The 17341-nt window shown below is 43.9% G+C and overlaps 2 protein-coding genes, 1 non-coding gene and 1 pseudogene across 4 annotated transcripts; 1 reads left to right on the forward strand and 3 right to left on the reverse strand.

Annotated features, from left to right (window-relative positions):
* Positions 1–414: 414 nt before the first annotated feature.
* LOC144487803 (histone H2A-like) lies at positions 415–804 on the reverse strand. Its single transcript, XM_078205879.1, has one exon. It carries the CDS (start codon positions 802–804, stop codon positions 415–417), a length of 390 nt encoding a protein of 129 aa, XP_078062005.1.
* A 1330-nt stretch (positions 805–2134) lies between these two features.
* Positions 2135–6768, reverse strand: LOC144487801 (histone H2B type 1-M-like). The gene is made up of 2 exons (XM_078205877.1): positions 6754–6768; positions 2135–2500 (listed from the first exon to the last, which is right to left on the reverse strand). The coding sequence occupies exons 1-2, from the start codon at positions 6766–6768 to the stop codon at positions 2135–2137; spliced, it is 381 nt and encodes a 126-aa protein (XP_078062003.1).
* A 1431-nt stretch (positions 6769–8199) lies between these two features.
* On the forward strand, positions 8200–8983 carry LOC144487802 (histone H2B pseudogene; annotated as a pseudogene). Its single transcript, XR_013496463.1, has one exon. The product of XR_013496463.1 is annotated as a histone H2B pseudogene (transcript).
* Positions 8984–14637: 5654 nt separating this feature from the next.
* trnam-cau (transfer RNA methionine (anticodon CAU)) lies at positions 14638–14709 on the reverse strand. The gene has a single exon. It is a non-coding gene; the product is annotated as a tRNA-Met (tRNA).
* Positions 14710–17341: the final 2632 nt, after the last annotated feature.

Raw genomic sequence — 17341 nt, forward strand, 5'->3', positions numbered from 1 at the left:
CATCAATCTTTGATGCTGTTTCTCACTCTGGGGCAATTGTGTACCTGTATTTAAATAATTACCTCAGACATGGTGCTGGAAATGATATTTCTAACATATGTAAAATGTTCACCAATAAATAGCATAAATTTATATGCATTAAAACACCTGGGTCAATAATGTGGTAAGAAGTCTCACAACACCAGGTTAAAGTGAGAATTCTTACCGTGTTCACCCCAGTCCAACGCCGGCATCTCCACATCATCAATAATGTGCACAGGGCGAACTACGGATTGATAAAGCAAAGCGAGAAACAGCTCTCCTGTGAATAGCAGTGCAGTGTCTCTGACGGTTGGACAACAGATCACCCTTTTACAGATAAAGTGAGTGGCTCTGAAAAGAGCCTTTGGGTTATCAGATTAAATAATGGCCGCTTCACTTGCTCTTGGACGAGGCCGCAGAAGTTTTCTTGGGCAGCAGCACGGCCTGGATATTAGGCAGCACCCCGCCCTGAGCGATGGTCACCCCTCCCAGCAGCTTGTTGAGCTCCTCGTCGTTGCGGACGGCCAGCTGCAGGTGTCTGGGGATGATGCGGGTCTTCTTGTTGTCCCGGGCCGCGTTCCCGGCCAGCTCCAGGATTTCAGCGGTCAGATACTCGAGCACAGCAGCCAGATAGACCGGGGCTCCGGCACCCACACGCTCAGCATAGTTGCCCTTTCTCAGGAGCCTGTGAACACGGCCCACCGGGAACTGCAGTCCAGCGCGGGAGGAGCGAGACTTGGCCTTGGCCCGAGCTTTCCCGCCGCCCTTTCCTCTTCCAGACATCTGCACAATCTCACAAACACTTTCACAAAGAATGCTGAAACCCATTCCCTTTCGCTTCTCTTATAGCTCCGGGAGGAATGGAGGTGCGGACATTGCTGATTGGTCACTTTGTTGCTGCCTCTCAGCATCTTGTTCATATGACCAATCAGAAATCTGCTTAACTCACCAATCCGGAGAGCCCACGGAGTGAGGGCGGAAAATAACGGCGCCAAAATCTCAGATTCCAACCGATTTCATTTCAAACTGTAAAAGCCGCCAAAGGGGAAAATAACAATAGTTTCGGAAATTATTCTAATCGGTAATGGTGAATTCATTTTGAGTAATGTAAGAATCTCCCTTTCTCTCTTCCCCAGTCTATAGTTAACCTGTATCTGGCAGTCTCTGATTTTCAGTCTGGGTTTATCTGAAAACAAGCCGAAAATAAATTATTCAAATTTGGAAACTTCGCAGATATATTTCTCAAATAAGAAATACGGTTAATAACAAATCCCATCAATAATTAACTATCTATCAACAACGCTTTTAAAACATCAGTCTGTGTTTGCACAATTTCACATTTTATCCCAAGTTGCAGATTTGCTTTTAGAATGCGGGATACATTCGGGGTTAATCTCTTTTTAAAACTCTCGAACCAGCCGCCAGAAAGTTTCATTGACATCGTTTGCAAACGGACGGGCTGTTCTCAATCTTCGTCGAGACTGAGGGTTCCTGCACAACCGGGGCTTATCGGGAATAAACTGATCGATCATTGAGACCAAACTGGAAACTGAGGAGTTTGCACTTTTTCCCTCCGATTCCGCGTGGTTTTCCTGCGGGCACTCCGCTTTCTTCCCACAGCCCAAAGATATGCGGGTTGGGTGGATTGGCTATGCTAAATTGCCCCAGTATGAGGGGGATTAACAGGGTAAATATTTAGGGTTACGAGGATGGGTGAGGGATTGTTGTAGGTGCAGACTCGATGGGCCAAATGGCCCCCTGTACTGCAGGGATTCGATGATTCTGACACATTTGCTCCATTACCTCGCTCTCTCTCTAAAGCCTGGAAAAGGGACCGAATATCAACGCGTCTGAGATCTAAACCCAGAGAGGGTGAGGAACCAATTAATTATTTTTAAATATTACTCAGAGCCAATGATCCACGGGGCGATTGACTTACATTACTCCGTGTCCATCATCGATAACCAGAAAAACAACAACTATCATTGTTCGAGACGCTGCGTCGTAAAATAATAATTGAAACTAAATGGATGATACAGCCTTTTCCCAGGGATTGTGGGTGGCTCTTAAAAGAGCCGTTGTGTTTGGGTGCTTTTCAGTCCATTGTGGAGTTTTACTTGGAGCTGGTGTACTTGGTCACCGCCTTTGTCCCTTCCGACACGGCGTGCTTGGCCAGTTCCCCGGGCAGCAGCAGGCGCACGGCGGTCTGGATCTCCCGGGAGCTGATGGTGCTGCGCTTGTTGTAATGGGCCAGGCGGGAAGCCTCACCCGCGATGCGCTCGAAAATATCGTTCACGAACGAGTTCATGATGCTCATGGCCTTGGAGGAGATGCCGGTGTCGGGGTGAACCTGCTTCATCACTTTGTAGACGTAGATGGAGTAACTCTCCTTCCTGGATCTTTTCCTCTTCTTGCCTCCCTTTGCTGGCAGCTTTTTCTGCGTTTTTTTAGCGCCCTTCTTGGAAACCGGCGCTTTCTTCTCATCCACCATTGTCACAGTTAATTTCAGACACAGAATCACTGAGTCGCGCTCGGAACTCCTCTTTTATAGACCAAAGCAGAGGCCTATGCTAATGAAGCATTGCTGAAAGACCTGTTCCCCATTGGCTCATTCACAGTGATGTCAATTCGTGATGCTGTCTCTGATTGGTTAGTTTAGACACCCAAACACATTGGTTGCTGCTCAAATCCACAAACTGTCTGTTGTCAATCTGTCCTTTCCCCTTGTCCGCCCCGATCCACCCAACCCCGTGACCCTCTCACTCCCTCTCCCGCACCAGGGCATTCTCTCTGCTGCTAATCCCACATCACTCTATCAGACTGCTGATACTGTTCATACATTTCCCCTTCCTCACCAGCACCAACTGCTCTGCTTTACTTCCGCCCATCACCGGGAGCTGGCAGTGCAGAATATCTGGGCTCAGACAGGGGTTAATGCGAGCTCTGCTGTGCGTGTTAAAAGGGAATATGTTTGATAAGCAACAGCCACAAGTCCCATATGTGACACGAACATTGTGGCTAAAACAGAAAAGTGACTGAAAGAAGGACTGGAATGAGAGTTGGACATTACTGGCTGCAAGGTGTTCAGGGACGATTAGTCAAACAATCCCGGAGGGTGATTTACTGTTCAAAGCAACTATTCGGCCTTTTGGCTAAGATCAAGTGTCGTATGGTCGGCAGCCCATGGTCGGCCGCACTTGGTCGAGGTCATTAGGTTACACTGAAGATTCATATGTTTCATATGAAGCAATTTTTAAAAGCGGCATCTCGGCCTTTTGGCTAAGATGCAAATGAGCTCAAGTCTTGGAGGAGGAACCTCCCCCTCCTCCAATCAGCTTGGCTCATGTAGATCAGGCCCAGGACAGGGTGGTTTGGTCGCTCGCCCTGTCTTGTCAGCCTGGATCTGAAATGTCTCAACTTGTTGAGACTCTGAATTGGATTTGATTTGATTGAATTGGAAAAGTATAAAAAATACTATTAGAGTGCTGGGGGGATGACATTGAGGGATCAGAAACAGAATCTATTCGGTACCAGTTATGGAACAATGCGAGAGCGATTCCACAACAGGATACACACATTCTATTTCAAACTGCTTCTCTGTCAGCCATGTGCGAGTGGGTTTCATGCTGTGTCGATTAGTATCTGATATTTCTATGTTGCTTCTATCTCTGTCAGTCTATGGTCGGTGATGTTAAGATTTAATTCAGAAAATGCAATCTCTGATATATGTCCGTGTGTTTTATTTTCTCTATAACATTTAGTATTTAAGAGAGTGTGGGCTTTACAGTATGTTGGTTCCGGGATGCTATTCTGTATTTCATTTGGCACCTGCTGGTTTCTGAAATGGAAAATCTTGCGATTTTTTTCTAGCTGCGCTTCTCAGTTTTGGATTTGTTTGTGTTATTTCACTACACACTTTAATTTCTGCCATGTGAGTAAGTTTTTAATCTACGCATAACAGTCTTTGGTATAAGTGTGTTGGTATTTTCCCAAACATGCTGTTCTATTATTTGGAGTGTGTCTCTACCACTAATTCTCAAGGTCTCAGTTATGTGTGATGTTACAGTTCCCATTGAGGTTGATATTGCCCAGTGACCATCTGAAAGGGTCACATGACAAAGGTTCACAACTTGTACTGTAACAAATTAAAGTCAACACTAACCAACGAATCAACATTTGCCCCTTAGCGTCATGGGATTGAAGGATAAATACATGGGGTTCCGGGGAAAGGGCCTGGGTGGGACTGTGGTCAGTGCAGGCTCGATGGGCCGAATGGCCTTCTTCTGTACTGTATGGATTCTATGAAACGTCACTGAGTCACTAATGCACTAAATAGAGATGAGACACCATCCTGGCTACCGTGACTATTAACTTATGCATGTTCTTTATTCAACATCTAGTACACTCTGCTAGCGAGGTGTGGATTGTTTATAAGTTCCTGAAACATAAATATGGATTTCAGTCTGTGCCAGTCATTTTCTGCTTTATTACAACGAGCTTTATTCTGTCCCTCTCTGTTTCTGGCCTGGAAGGATTTCAAGTAGGTCCTGCTGTCAGTGTGTGGTAGGTCTGCGTGTCTTTACGCAGAATCTGTTAATTGTTGCAATGTGAGTATTATTTTTCCTGTCAGTGTGAGGAAGATGTGGGTTGTACTCTGTAGCTGCTGTATTTTATGAGTAGCAGTGTTTTATGCTGTTCTTGTCAATTTGCTGATTGCAAATACAGTATTCTGGTTCATATAGTTTTAAGAAACGAAATGTAACGAAATGTAATGGTTTGTAAAAAAGCACTGTATTGTACTGTAAAAATGATTCCTTTTTGCACTGTTTATGACTTTTGGATCTGTCATTTTGCAATGTTTTATTGGAGAGTTTTGTTTTTGTGAATAAAGTATATTTTTGAAATAAAAAAAAAAATTCTGTTTCCTACCTCGAGTTTCTTTGCTTCTATGTTAGGTGACAACAAATCCAGGAAACATGACCTGAGGTGAGGAGAAAGGGGAGGAGAAATTTCTTCACCCAGATCTTGGTCAATCTGTGGAGTAAATTTGAGATAGCTCTTTGGACTCAAGGGATCAAGGGATATGGGGGGAAGGCGGGAACAGGATATTGATCTTGATGATCAGCCACAATCAAAACGAATGTTGGAGCAGGCTCCAAGGGCCAAATGACCTACTCTTGCTTGTATCTTCTATGTTTCTATTTTTAACAGTTCCTGATGGTCTGATAAAAGTGAAATCAGGTCCAGCAAACCTGTTGGAGATCTGAGGATGCAACTAACTGAATAGATCAGGAGTAACCAGCTGTTGTGGTATATTTACATTTTCAGAAATCCTTTGATAAGTTTCCACACAAGAGGTTAATAAACACAATCAGAACACATGGTGAATACTGGCCTGGATTGAGAACTGGTTAAAGGACAGAAAACGGAGAATAGATATAAATAGGTCATATCAAGTTAGCAGACAATGACAAGTAGGGTACAACAAGGATCAGTGCTTGGGCCCCAACATTCACAATCTATATCAATCTTTGGAGAATGCACAAAATAAGCTGGAAGTGTGAGTTGTGAAGAGGAGGCAAAAACTCCTCAAGGGGATTTGAAGTGGCTAAGAGAGTGGGCAACAATTTTGCAGATGGAATGCAATGTGCAGAGTATTCCTTAAATGATGAGGGGCTTGAAAGTGTTGAAATTCAAAAGCACTTGACTGTTCCTGTTCATGAGTCACAGAAAACTAATCTGCAGCTAGAACAAGCAATGAAGAAGGAAAATGGAATGTAAGCCTTTATTACAAGATGTTTTGAATACGGGATAAAGATGTTTTACTGTACTAAGAACAAAGAACAAAGAAAATTACAGCACAGGAACAGGCCCTTCGGCCCTCCAAGCCTGCACCAGCCATGCTGCCCAACTTAACTAAAACCCCCTACGCTTCCGGGGACCATATCCCTCTATTCCCATCTCATTCATGTACTTGTCAAAACGCCCTTCAAAAGTCACTACCGTATCTGCTTCCACTATCTCCCCCGGCAACGAGTTCCAGGCACCCACCACTCTCTGTGTAAAAAATATGCCTCGTATATCTCTTAAAACTTGCCCCTCGCACCATAAACCTATGCCCCCTAGTAATTGACTCTTCCACCCTTGGAAAAAGCTTCTGACTATCCACTCTGTCCATGCCTCTCATAATCTTGTAGACTTCTATCAGGTCTCCCCTCAACCTTCGTCGCTCCAGTGAGAACAAACCAAGTTTCTCCAACCTCTCCTCGTAGCTAATGCCCTCCATTCCGGGCAACATCCGGGTAAATCTTTTCTGTACCCTCTCCAAAGCCTCCACATCCTTCTGGTAGTGTGGCGACCAGAATTGAACACTATATTCCAAGTGTGGCCTCACTAAGGTTCTATAAAGCGTCAGCATGACTTGCCAATTTTTAAACTCAATCCCCCGGCCGATGAAGGCAGGCATGCCGTATGCCTTCTTGACTACTTTCTCCACCTACATTGCCACTTTCAGTGACCTGTTTACCTGTACACCCAGATCCCTTTGCCTACCAATACTCTGAAGGGTTCTGCCATTTACAGTATATTTCCTATCTGTATTGGACCTTCCAAAATGCATTACCTCACATTTGTCCGGATTAAACACCATCTGCCATCTCTCCGCCCAAGTCTCCATCTGATCTATATCCTGCTGTATCCTCTGATGGTCCTCATCGCTATCCGCAAATCCACCAACCTTTGTGGCATCCGCAAACTTACTAATCAATCCAGTTACATTTTCCTCCAAATCATTTATATATATTACAAGCAGCAAAGGTCCCAGCACTGATCCCTAAGGAACACCACTTGTCACAGCCCTCCATTCAGAAATGCAGAGTATTCCATAATTATATAGTCTTGCTGAGACAGCAGCTGGACTATTGTGTGCAGTATTGTTCTCCTTACCAAAAGAAAGATATGATTGCCATAAAGGGAATGGAATGAAGGTTCACAAAATGAATTTCTTGGTTGGAGGGATTGTTGTATGAGTAAAAACGAGAAACACCAGGTGTTTATTTTCTGGCATTTAAAAGAATGAGAGTTGCTGACATTCAAACACACAACAATCTTACAGGGCCCAATAGGGTGGAAGCAGGAAGTATGCTTTCCCTGGCTGGTGTGTTTGGAACCAAAGGATACAGCTCATTTAGGACTGAGATGTGGTGGAATTATTTCCCTGAGTGGGTGATTCTTTGGAATTATCAGTCCAATGGGCTGTGGAGTCTTACTTGTTGATTAAGTTCATGAGTGAGATGGATAGATTTCTACGTATTAGTAACATCAAGGGATATGGCGATATAGCAGGGAAATGGTGTTGAAGTGGAAAATCAGTCATGACCTCATAGTGTGACAATATGGGCTCAAAGAGCTGAATGGCCTACTCTTCCTCACAATTTACATCTTTAATTATGTTTCAGCATGGTCATCATTTTGTGACTGTAATTAATGAGAAATGACTCCAAGGTTCTTTTCGTATCCTGTCACAATGTGACTGTGGCTTTAAATATAGAGCAGAGCATGTCCACAGCTACTGACTGACCCTTTATTTCCCCAAAGACTTTCCACAATTGAAAAGTCGCATGTCAGGTCAGAGATGGAATACTCTCCACTCACTGGGTAAGTGCATCTCCAACAACATGAAAGAATCTCAAAAACAAAATAATATTTTGGGTTTCACTTGCACACCAGCTTCAGCATTTAATTCCTCAGCCACTGGTGCACAATGTGGACCATCCGTGAGATACACTGCAACAACTCAGTGAGGCTGAGTGTGGGACTCAATCTGCATCTCTCCATCTCTTATAAAGAATGAGATTAATTTTGTGCCTATAAGTATTGGACACTGTTGTCCGTCTGCATGTGTGGATCTTTACTCACTGAGAAACTGGCGCTGGAGATTCTTTGTGAAATGTATTTCCTGATTGTGGTAAGGGGGCTTGTGATTGGCGGAAACTCCTCAATCTGATTGGTCTGTTTTCATATCCACTCAATTGAATCCCTGATAAGTGACTGTAATAACTTTCAAAATGTCCAATCACAATCATTGCTTTCCCAATTCCTCATTAGCATAGTTCTGTGGGACTGTCTATTTAATCAGCGCTCGGAAGGGGTTTGCTTTATTTCTGTGTGAAATTGAAGATGGCTGATGAGAAGAAACCAACATCGAAACCAGCTGCCAAGAAGGGGGCGAAGAAAGTGATTAAAAAACCGGGAACAAAGGGCGGGAAGAAGCGGCGAAGGTCGAGGAAGGAGAGTTACTCCATCTACATCTACAAAGTAATGAAGCAGGTTCACCCCGACACCGGCATCTCCTCCAAGGCCATGAGCATCATGAACTCGTTCGTGAACGATATTTTCGAGCGCATCGCGCGTGAGGCTTCCCGCCTGGCCCATTACAACAAGCGCAGCACCATCAGCTCCCGGGAGATCCAGACCGCCGTGCGCCTGCTGCTGCCCGGGGAACTGGCCAAGCACGCCGTATCGGAAGGGACAAAGGCGGTGACCAAGTATACCAGCTCCAAGTAAAACTCCCCATGGACTGAAAAACACTCCAAACACAACGGCTCTTTTAAGAGCCACCCACAATCTCTGTGAAAAAGCTGCGCCATCTTTTCCCTTATTGAGTGAATGAGAAATGTCTTTCAGGAGGATAGAGATTTGTCCCGGTGCAGAATGCTGTGAATGGGACTTAATACCCGCCCCTTCCACACACTTTTACATTGAAGGGACAATCAAACTGAACTGGGATTTATGATGGACAATGAGGAGAAACACCACATCGGAAGGTAGTTCTTTAGATTTAATGATAACTATATTCACAGTTTCGCAGCAGCAGAATTAAATTCATAATACGATTATTTATTCGTTATTTCGGGTGATCTGGGAGCCGCTCCCGCAACAGAGTACAGACGGAAATCAAAAGGTTATTTTCGGGCTGATCTGTTTATTCCGCAGCTTTCCCAGAGAACGGAATCAGCCAGATTTGTGCACACACAGGACCTCAGTCCATTGCAACGCTTTAAGATCTGCCTCCTCCCGGCGCTCCCTCTTCCCCGGACACAAAGCTGCCTGTTCCACCGGCGGGATTCTCTCCACACTTCCCATTGTAACATTCCCGGCCGCTTTCCGGGGATAGGATCAGAAATCAGCCGTTTCCCTCTGTCCCTGTGAAGCCTGTGTGAAGGAGTTGGTTGGTAATCTCTATGTTTCTGCTTTTCCACTGAGCTGAGATTTGCTCCGTTTTAAATTGCTGAACGGGGTCTGATTACCGCCGGTTACAGATAAGAGATTGAGAAATTCAAACTGTTCCTAAAATTGCGCCAGGATTCTGAGGGAAAATACAATTATCAGATTATAAAGTGTGAGATTGAAATAGTTTCCTGAACATTCAGGCGTTCCGGTATTTTGTATTTTTCCTGCACTGAAATTGGCGGGTTTTTCCAGTTTCAAAATGTGAACCAATCAAAACCTCCCATTTCTTCTACCTGGCTCTCCGATTGGTTAAGAATGTGATTGAAATGTGAGTGACCAATCAGAGCTGGAGTCTGGCTGCAGCCTCACAAACCGCTCACAATGATTATTAATAGAGATTAAACTGACGGAATCTGTATTTGAGTTATTGAATGTACTTTGTTTCCACAGACAAATATTTGAATGAACCATAATAAATGTGATAGTTCCTCCGCACAAGTTACAGAGAAGAGAGTCGCCAGCACCTTCTCACACACAGTCCGTACATTGTCACTGACGGAGCTCAGTCTCAGACAGCAGAAATAATTCCAGAGACGCCTTTTCAAGTCACTGCTCAAACAGCAGCAGAGACAGGTGTTGTGTCCATATCATGCCCAGCTCTCGTACCAGGATGGTCGAGTGGTTAAGGCGTTGGATTTATAGATCCAATGGGTTTGAACCCCACTCTTGGCAAATGGATTTTTAACACTACATTCTGCACCCTCTCCTTTCGTTCTCCCCTATCTACTCCATGAACGGTATGCTTTGTCTGTATAGCGCGCAAGAAACAAGATTTTCACTGCATACCAATTCATGAAACAAGAAGTAATCAAATCAAACTCTGTACCATCGAGTCATAGAGGTTTACAGCATGGAAATAGGCCCTTCGGCCCAACTTGTCCATGACACCCTTTTTTAACGGCTAAACTAGTCCCAATTGCCCGCACTTGGCTCATATCCCTCGATAGCCACTGACTCATGTAACTGTCTGAACGCTTTTTAAAAGACAAAATTTTATACTCCTCCATTACTACCTCTGGCAGCTCGTTCCAGACACTCACCACCCTCTGTGTGAAAAAATTGCCCCTCACTTCCCTTTTGTACCGCTGCCCTCTCACCTTAAACCTATGTCCTCTAGTTTTAGACTCCCCTACTTTTGGAAAAATATATTGACTGTCGAACTGACCTGTGCCCCTCATTATTTTATGGACCTCTAAGATCACCCCGAAGCCGACTATGCTCCAGAGAAAGAAATCCCAGTCTATCCAGCCTCTCCTTATAACTCAAACCATCAAGTTCTGGTAGGATCCGAGTAAATCTTTTCTGTGCTTTCTATATTAGGGTGACCAGAACTATACACATTATTCCAAATGTGGCCTTACCAATGTCTTATACAACTTCAAAAGACGTCCCAACTCCTGTATTCAATGTTCTGACCAATGAAATCAAGCATGCCGAATGCCGCCTTCACCACTCTGTCCACCTGTGACTCCACTTTCAATGAGCTGTGAACATGTACCCCGAGATCTCTTTGTTCTTTCCTCTCCCCAACGCCCTACCATTAACTTAGTAGGTCCTGCCCTGATTCGATCTATGAAAATGCATCACCTTGCATTTATCTAAATTAAACTCCACTGTACCACTGATAGGGGGATCCATAAAGCCCAATCCAAATTGTCATCCACAATCAGATCATCACTGTGTCAATCCCACAATAGTGCAGCCTTAGCTCCAAATTAAATATCAGATAAAACTGACAGATGGTTTCGGTTTAAAATTAGACAATTAACCTTAATAATGCACTCTGAGATTCGAGTTCAATACCAGTCATATCACCCACATCAGGGGTTTAGAAGTTACTGTACTAATCCTCATAGTGAGTCCTCACAAATATATTCGATACAAATCCAAATCTGAAGTACAGATTCTCAGATTGGGGTATTCTGAAAGCTCGTCTAACCTGGGATACAACTCAGATTCCATTGAAAACTCACCCAGATTATGAAACTAAAAGTTGCAATATCAATTTGATGACTATGAACTGAAATATAAATAATTAACTCATCCTAAATCCTCACTCACGTTGGGCCAGATAAGAACATAAGAACATAAGAAATAGGAGCAGGAGTAGGCCATCTAGCCCCTCGAGCCTGCCCCGCCATTCAATAAGATCATGGCTGATCTGACGTGGATCAGTATCACTTACCCGCCTGATCCCCATAACCCTTAATTCCCTTACCGATCAGGAATCCATCCATCCACGCTTTAAACATATTCAGCGAGGTAGCCTCCACCACCTCAGTGGGCAGAGAATTCCAGAGATTCACCACCCTCTGGGAGAAGAAGTTCCTCCTCAACTCTGTCTTAAACCGATCCCCCTTTATTTTGAGGCTGTGTCCTCTAGTTTTAACTTCCTTACTAAGTGGAAAGAATCTCTCCGCCTCCACCCTATCCAGCCCCCGCATTATCTTATAAGTCTCCATAAGATCCCCCCTCATCCTTCTAAACTCCAACGAGTACAAACCCAATCTCCTCAGCCTCTCCTCATAATCCAAACCCCTCATCTCCGGTATCAACCTGGTGAACCTTCTCTGCACTCCCTCCAATGCCAATATATCCTTCCTCATATAAGGGGACCAATACTGCACACAGTATTCCAGCTGCGGCCTCACCAATGCCCTGTACAGGTGCATCAAGACATCCCTGCTTTTATATTCTATCCCCCTCGCAATATAGGCCAACATCCCATTTGCCTTCTTGATCACCTGTTGTACCTGCAGACTGGGCTTTTGCGTCTCATGCACAAGGACCCCCAGGTCCCTTTGCATGGTAGCATGTTTTAATTTGTTTCCATTGAGATAGTAATCCCATTTGTTATTATTTCCTCCAAAGTGTATAACCTCGCATTTCTCAACGTTATACTCCATTTGCCATATCCTCGCCCACTCACTCAGCCTGTCCAAATCTCTCTGCAGATCTTCTCCGTCCTCCACACGATTCACTTTTCCACTTATCTTTGTGTCGTCTGCAAACTTCGTCACCCTACACTCCGTCCCCTCCTCCAGATCACCTATATAAATGGTAAATAGTTGCAGCCCGAGTACCGATACCTGCGGCACGCCACTAGTTACCTTCCTCCAACCGGAAAAACACCCATTTATTCCGACTCTTTGCTTCCTGTCGGATAGCCAGTCCCCAATCCACTTTAACACACTACCCCCAACTCCGTGTGCCCTAATCTTCTTCAGCAGCCTTTTATGGGGCACCTTATCAGATGGAAGACACTGTCCAATTCCAGGTTGGACTCCATTTTGTATTCATGTCAAATTTCTTATTTGGAATCCGACTGAGTGTCACAGATCAAATCAAGGTGAACAACCTGAGTGAAACTTGCATAGCAATCCAGTATCAGATTGAAGGATACATTATCTTTCACAATTGTGTTCACACTGACAGAGATTTAATGCTGGACCGAAACTCACTCACATTGTCTGTTTAAAACCTACTGCATCAGTGGCCTGTTTCTGTGCTGGAAAGTTATTTGGAATTAATCCAAACTTATAAATAGTCCCAGGGACTGAATGTGATTTAATTCATCCCAAACTAACACGAAATAGCAAAGACTGATAGATAAGAGAATCGTTCTCAATCACGTGTTCAGTGTCAGGAGCTGAAATATACAGGCTGTTCACTGCACTCACTCACTGGAGCTGTCATGAGTGATACGAAAAACATTACACACACCAATTGTATCACTGAGAGATTTGGAAAGAATCCCAGTCTCACATTGAGTAATGAATACAAATGGACTATCAGAGAGAGAGAGAGAGAGACGTGACTGAAAAATCTCAACTGAAACCATCAGTTTAAACAGCAGTATAGACTTGCAAACATAATTAGTTCCGCTGATAGGTACAGCATTAAGCTGATGTTCTACAAACAGTACCAGGGAACATAAAGCATATGTTTCACAAACAGCACCAGGGGACTTAAAGGTATTGATGATTCCAACATTTATATAAAATTATCACAGACATAGAGAGGCATTGACACATCTAGAATGATCCCACACTCACACACTTCATGAGTGTGAGACACCCTCAGAAACAACGCCAGACAAATTCAGATACAGAATGGTACCAGATACTGAAACATCTGAATTAATTCTAACACTGATTGTGTGACTTGGGCAGCCCATATCTACGGGGATGCAGTGAATCATAGGGACAAATCGTACCATATACACCACCAGGCAGGTCACGACTGCACAATATGATTCTGCAATGGGACAACGTTGACTAAACAATCCCGATTGTGCTCAGAATTACACTGAGAATGGGACCAGAAAAGCAGAGTTTGTTTTTTAAATGATCTCCCAGTTAAGACGGAGATGAGGAGGAACCTTTTTGATCAGTTGTTTTTATTTCATTCTGTGCATTCTTCGGATTCGGGCATTGCTGGTTTGGTCAGGATTTATTGCTCATCTGAACTGCATGCTTCGACTGCTGGCATCAATGTCATGCAGGTACACCCACAGTGCTGTTTGGGGGGAGGGGGTGGGGTGGGTGGAATGCAAACTCCCTGGATTCTTATCTGCTGACGCTGAAGGAATGACAATATATTTCCAAGTCCGGATAGTGAGTTGTATGGAGGGAGAATTCCAGGTGGTGTTGTTCTGATATGTCTGCTGCCCTTTTCCTTTCAGGCCATAGTCAAGGTGGGTTTGGAAGGTGCTGTCAAATGAGCTTTTGTGAATTCCTGCAGTGCATCTTTTGGATAGTGCACACTTCTGTCCCTTTTTGTCGGTGTTGGAGGGATTGAATGTTTGTGGATGGAAGCAAATTAAGTCAGATATTTTGTACTGGATGGTGTCAAACGGCCAGTGTTGTTGAAGCTGCATTTACCCAGGCAAGCTATGTCTGGAAACCAGATATTCTAGTTTCCTTCCACAGTCCAAAGATGTGCAGGCTGGGTGGACTGGCCATGCTAGATTGTGCCTGGTGTCGTAAGAAGTGCAGGTTAAGTAGATTAGCGGGGTAGTTGTGTGGGGCTGTGGATAAAGAGCCTGGGTGGGATGCTCTGTCGGAGAGTTGGTGCAGTCTCGATGGGCCCCATGGCCTTCTTCAGCGCTATAGGGATTCTATTTTTGGGTCATTTCTCTGTCATAAATGCCCTGAGATAAAAAGAGAAAACCTGTGTTTGTGGCATTTACAACAGTGAGCATGTTGCAAACTAAATTGTTGATTGCAAGCGAGAGCTGATGAAAATAACTGTAGCCTGTAAAGAAATAGCAGTGATACTTGCGGGGAGCAGCAATTTTTTTTTTACTGATCCTGAAAACGTAAATAGCAGAGAATGGTTTCGATCCATCGACCTCTGGGTTATGGGCCCAGCACGCTTCCGCTGCGCCACTCTGCTATCTACCAACAAGTTTCTGTTTATTATTGTTGCGCTATAGCAAAGCAAAAAAAATCACTTTCGTATTTCTGTTTAATGACAGCAAATGTGTCCAGCAGCTCCGCCTAGCGGCACAATTCCACTGTCGAAACACCAAGAATGGAACAATAACAGAAATACACACAAAAACAGCGAGAGACTGTCAGGATACACAAGATCACACACAGGCAAAGGAGAATGCACCGACTGATCATTTGTGTGAAGTTTTCCTGAAAAGATCAGCCATGATCTTATTGAATGGCGGAGCAGGCTCGAGGGGACAAATGGACCACTCCTGCTCCAAGTTCTTAAGTTCTTCTTTGAATCCAAGACTATTTAATTTATTTTGCTCGCCATGGTTGGACCACTTCACCAGTTATGTTTTCGTGCCAGAAAGGAATAATGCAAGGAAAGAAGCAATTATTTATTAGTAAAAAGTAGGCTTACATTAACACCACAATGAAGTTACCGTGAAAATCCCCCAGTCACCACGCTCCAGCGTCTGTTCAGGTACTGAGGTAGATTTTAGCATGGTCATTGCAGCTTACCAGCACGTCTTTTGGACTGTGGGAGGAAATTGGTGTACTTGTAGGAAACCTGCACAAACACAGAAAGAACATGCAGACTCTGCACAGACAAGGACACAAGACCGGAATTGAACCCAGGTCACTGGAGTTGCGAGTCAGCAGGGTAACCAGTGTGCCACTGTGCCGCCCTTAAATGTGAGTAAATCTTGTCCCTCAGAAATTTTTTTCCAATAATTTCCTGTTATGTTTACGTTCATTGCATACAACTATGACTTAAATACTAGCCATTGCCTAACCACCGTCATGCCATTTGATGAATCTATTAATCCATAACCTATTTTAGCAAATTCACCCCTCATACCTTCCGAGGTTACTTTGTTTAGATTTAGGATTCCAGTTCAGGATTGGACCCTCAGAAGCACTTTCCCAGGGTAGAAGAGTCAATTCCCAGGAGGCATAGATTTAAGGTGCAAGGGGCAACGTTTAAGAGAGATGTACAATGCAAGTGTTTTTACACAGAGTGTGGTGGGTGCCTGGAACTCGCTACTGGGGGAGGTAGTGGAAGCAGATAAGATAGTGACTTTTAAGGGGCGTCTTGACAAATATATACAGAAGATGGGAATAAAGGATTATGGTCTCCGGAATGGGAGGGGGTTTTAGTTCAGACGGGCAGCACGGTCGGTGATGGCTTGAAGGGCCGATGGGCCTGTTCCAGTGCTGTCATTTTCTTTGTTCTTTGTTGATGTTTATGGACTGATGGGAGGTGTTCCACAAAACAGTCACTCAATCTACCCAATGGAGAGCACATTGCAGTCACTCAATCGACCCATCATTAGCATTGAAAAATTGGACAAAAAAATGTTGAAAACGCTATTTCTCCTGCATTGTATGTATCTAAACACTGAACTGTGACGAGAGATAATGCGACCATCCATTCAAGAACTTCTGATATTTCTTCCCTTTCCTCAATGAATCCTCTCACCCCTCTGTGGCTGGCAGGGCTGTCAAGTGTGTCATTCCCATGTCCCACAGTTGGAACATTGCAAACCAGTCCATAAGGATGATTCAATTTCTGATCAGAGTTTCTGCCAGCCTGTCATTTTCATTGTGCGTCTTACTCTCACATGATCACTCTGTCCTTGGTCTTTGCTGGTGTTCCAAGGAAGAAGTTTAACAACACCAAGTTAAAGTGCAACAGGTTTATTTGGTGGCAAAAGCCACACAAGTTTTCGGAGCCCCAAGCCCCTTCCAAGGAAGTTCAGAGCACCCCTGCTCTATACAGATTCTTCCACGTTTATGTGTCTGGTGATTATCCCATTTGATTGTGTCACTACCTCTCCTTATTTAAAACATGTTTGGTCCAAACGGTCACAGACCTTCCATTTTGTTCCTTTACACATGAGTCTCTCTCCTCTCCATTTGCCTGTAATGTTTTACATTTCTAACATCCACCAGTTCTGATGAAAATACATTGATCTGAAATATTCGCCATTAACTTTGTTTGTCTCCGCAGCACTTACGTGTTATGTAATTCCAGAACTTCGAAATTTAATTCATACTTCCTGCATTCATACTATGTGGCGTCAGTGCTGAGATTCCGAGGAGTTTTGAGAGAAGTTATTAAAATCATGATCAGTTTCAATAGAGTAATTGGGAATAAATTATTTATGTGAACCAACGGCACAGATTCCTGGTGAATGATACAAAATAAGAAAACCGTCAGGGAACATATTTGATGTTACATTGGGCAGCGAGACTTATGATCCTGAATAAATTGCCTGTAATCCAAGCGAATCAGAATGAACAGTAAATTTAAAATGTCATTGGACAAATAAGATAGAAATACATTTTGAGTTTGAATTTTTAGACAAGAGGAAGTATTGCTCCAAAGCGATACCAAATCTCAGGTGGAATGCGGATGATTTGAAATATAATTCCATGTGCTGTTTTATTCAATGCAATGGTGGCCTGTGTAACCCAGGATATAGTGTGGGGGTGAATTTCGTCTATCTCATTCAGAATGGTCCTCACAGCGCAGGCTCTATTAGGCCGCGCCCCCGGGAACCGTGTGGCTGCGCGGAGCAGGC

Source organism: Mustelus asterias, unplaced genomic scaffold (genome assembly GCF_964213995.1).
Source record: "Mustelus asterias unplaced genomic scaffold, sMusAst1.hap1.1 HAP1_SCAFFOLD_1046, whole genome shotgun sequence".
NCBI lineage: Eukaryota > Metazoa > Chordata > Chondrichthyes > Carcharhiniformes > Triakidae > Mustelus > Mustelus asterias.